General features: G+C 41.3%; 1 protein-coding gene across 1 annotated transcript in view; it reads right to left on the reverse strand.

Moving 5' to 3' along the window:
* Positions 1–676, reverse strand: part of CCDC90B (coiled-coil domain containing 90B) — a 21898-nt gene that overhangs the window by 2522 nt on the left and 18700 nt on the right. The window contains exon 8 of the mRNA XM_072401592.1: positions 254–368. Within this exon, the coding sequence (XP_072257693.1) occupies positions 254–368 (115 nt within the window). The remainder of the gene's footprint in view (positions 1–253; positions 369–676) is intronic.

Below are 676 nucleotides of genomic sequence, written 5' to 3' on the forward strand. Positions count from 1 at the left end.
TGTTATACTGTTAGAAAATGCCGCTTCACCAACCCCTGATGAACGAAGCCTTGGGGCCCCGAAATTAGTTGGCTCTCTATTTTATAGGACTCCAAATACAAAACACTTTTCCAGACCCAACACAGATTTTGCCATTTTTCTTTACACACATAAATACAATCTTGACCAATTCTTTAGAAAATGAGTTTTTTTTTACTAGAGACAACAAAGCATAAAACAGAACGAACTGATCAGGGAAGGCCAAACCTCTTACCAGCTAGATAGCGGATGGTGTCCAGCTTATGGGACTCCATGAGGGTTTTTAGAGAAGCAATGTCTATATCAATCTTCCTGTGGATCTCTGTGATGACACCGTCAGTGGTCGCGCTCTAAAACGTGTACAAAGAAGGCATAAAATTATTCCATCCTGCTTTAGGGTTACACTGGACAACCTTACCCCCTGATAATATCCCCTCTCTGATCTCAATTATATTATTCCTTGTCCCTAACAATGGGTCTGGACTCACCTCCTACTCTTTTTATATTATATCCTACCTTTGTCTAATGTCCCTGGTCTCCCCTCTGATCCCATTTATATAACTCCTTATCCTAATAATGTCCTTGGACTCCCCTCCAACCCCATTTATATAACCCCTTACCACTGATAATGTCCCTGGACTACCCTCTGATCCCATTT

This window comes from Pyxicephalus adspersus, chromosome 1 (genome assembly GCF_032062135.1).
Source record: "Pyxicephalus adspersus chromosome 1, UCB_Pads_2.0, whole genome shotgun sequence".
Classification (NCBI taxonomy): Eukaryota; Metazoa; Chordata; class Amphibia; order Anura; family Pyxicephalidae; genus Pyxicephalus; species Pyxicephalus adspersus.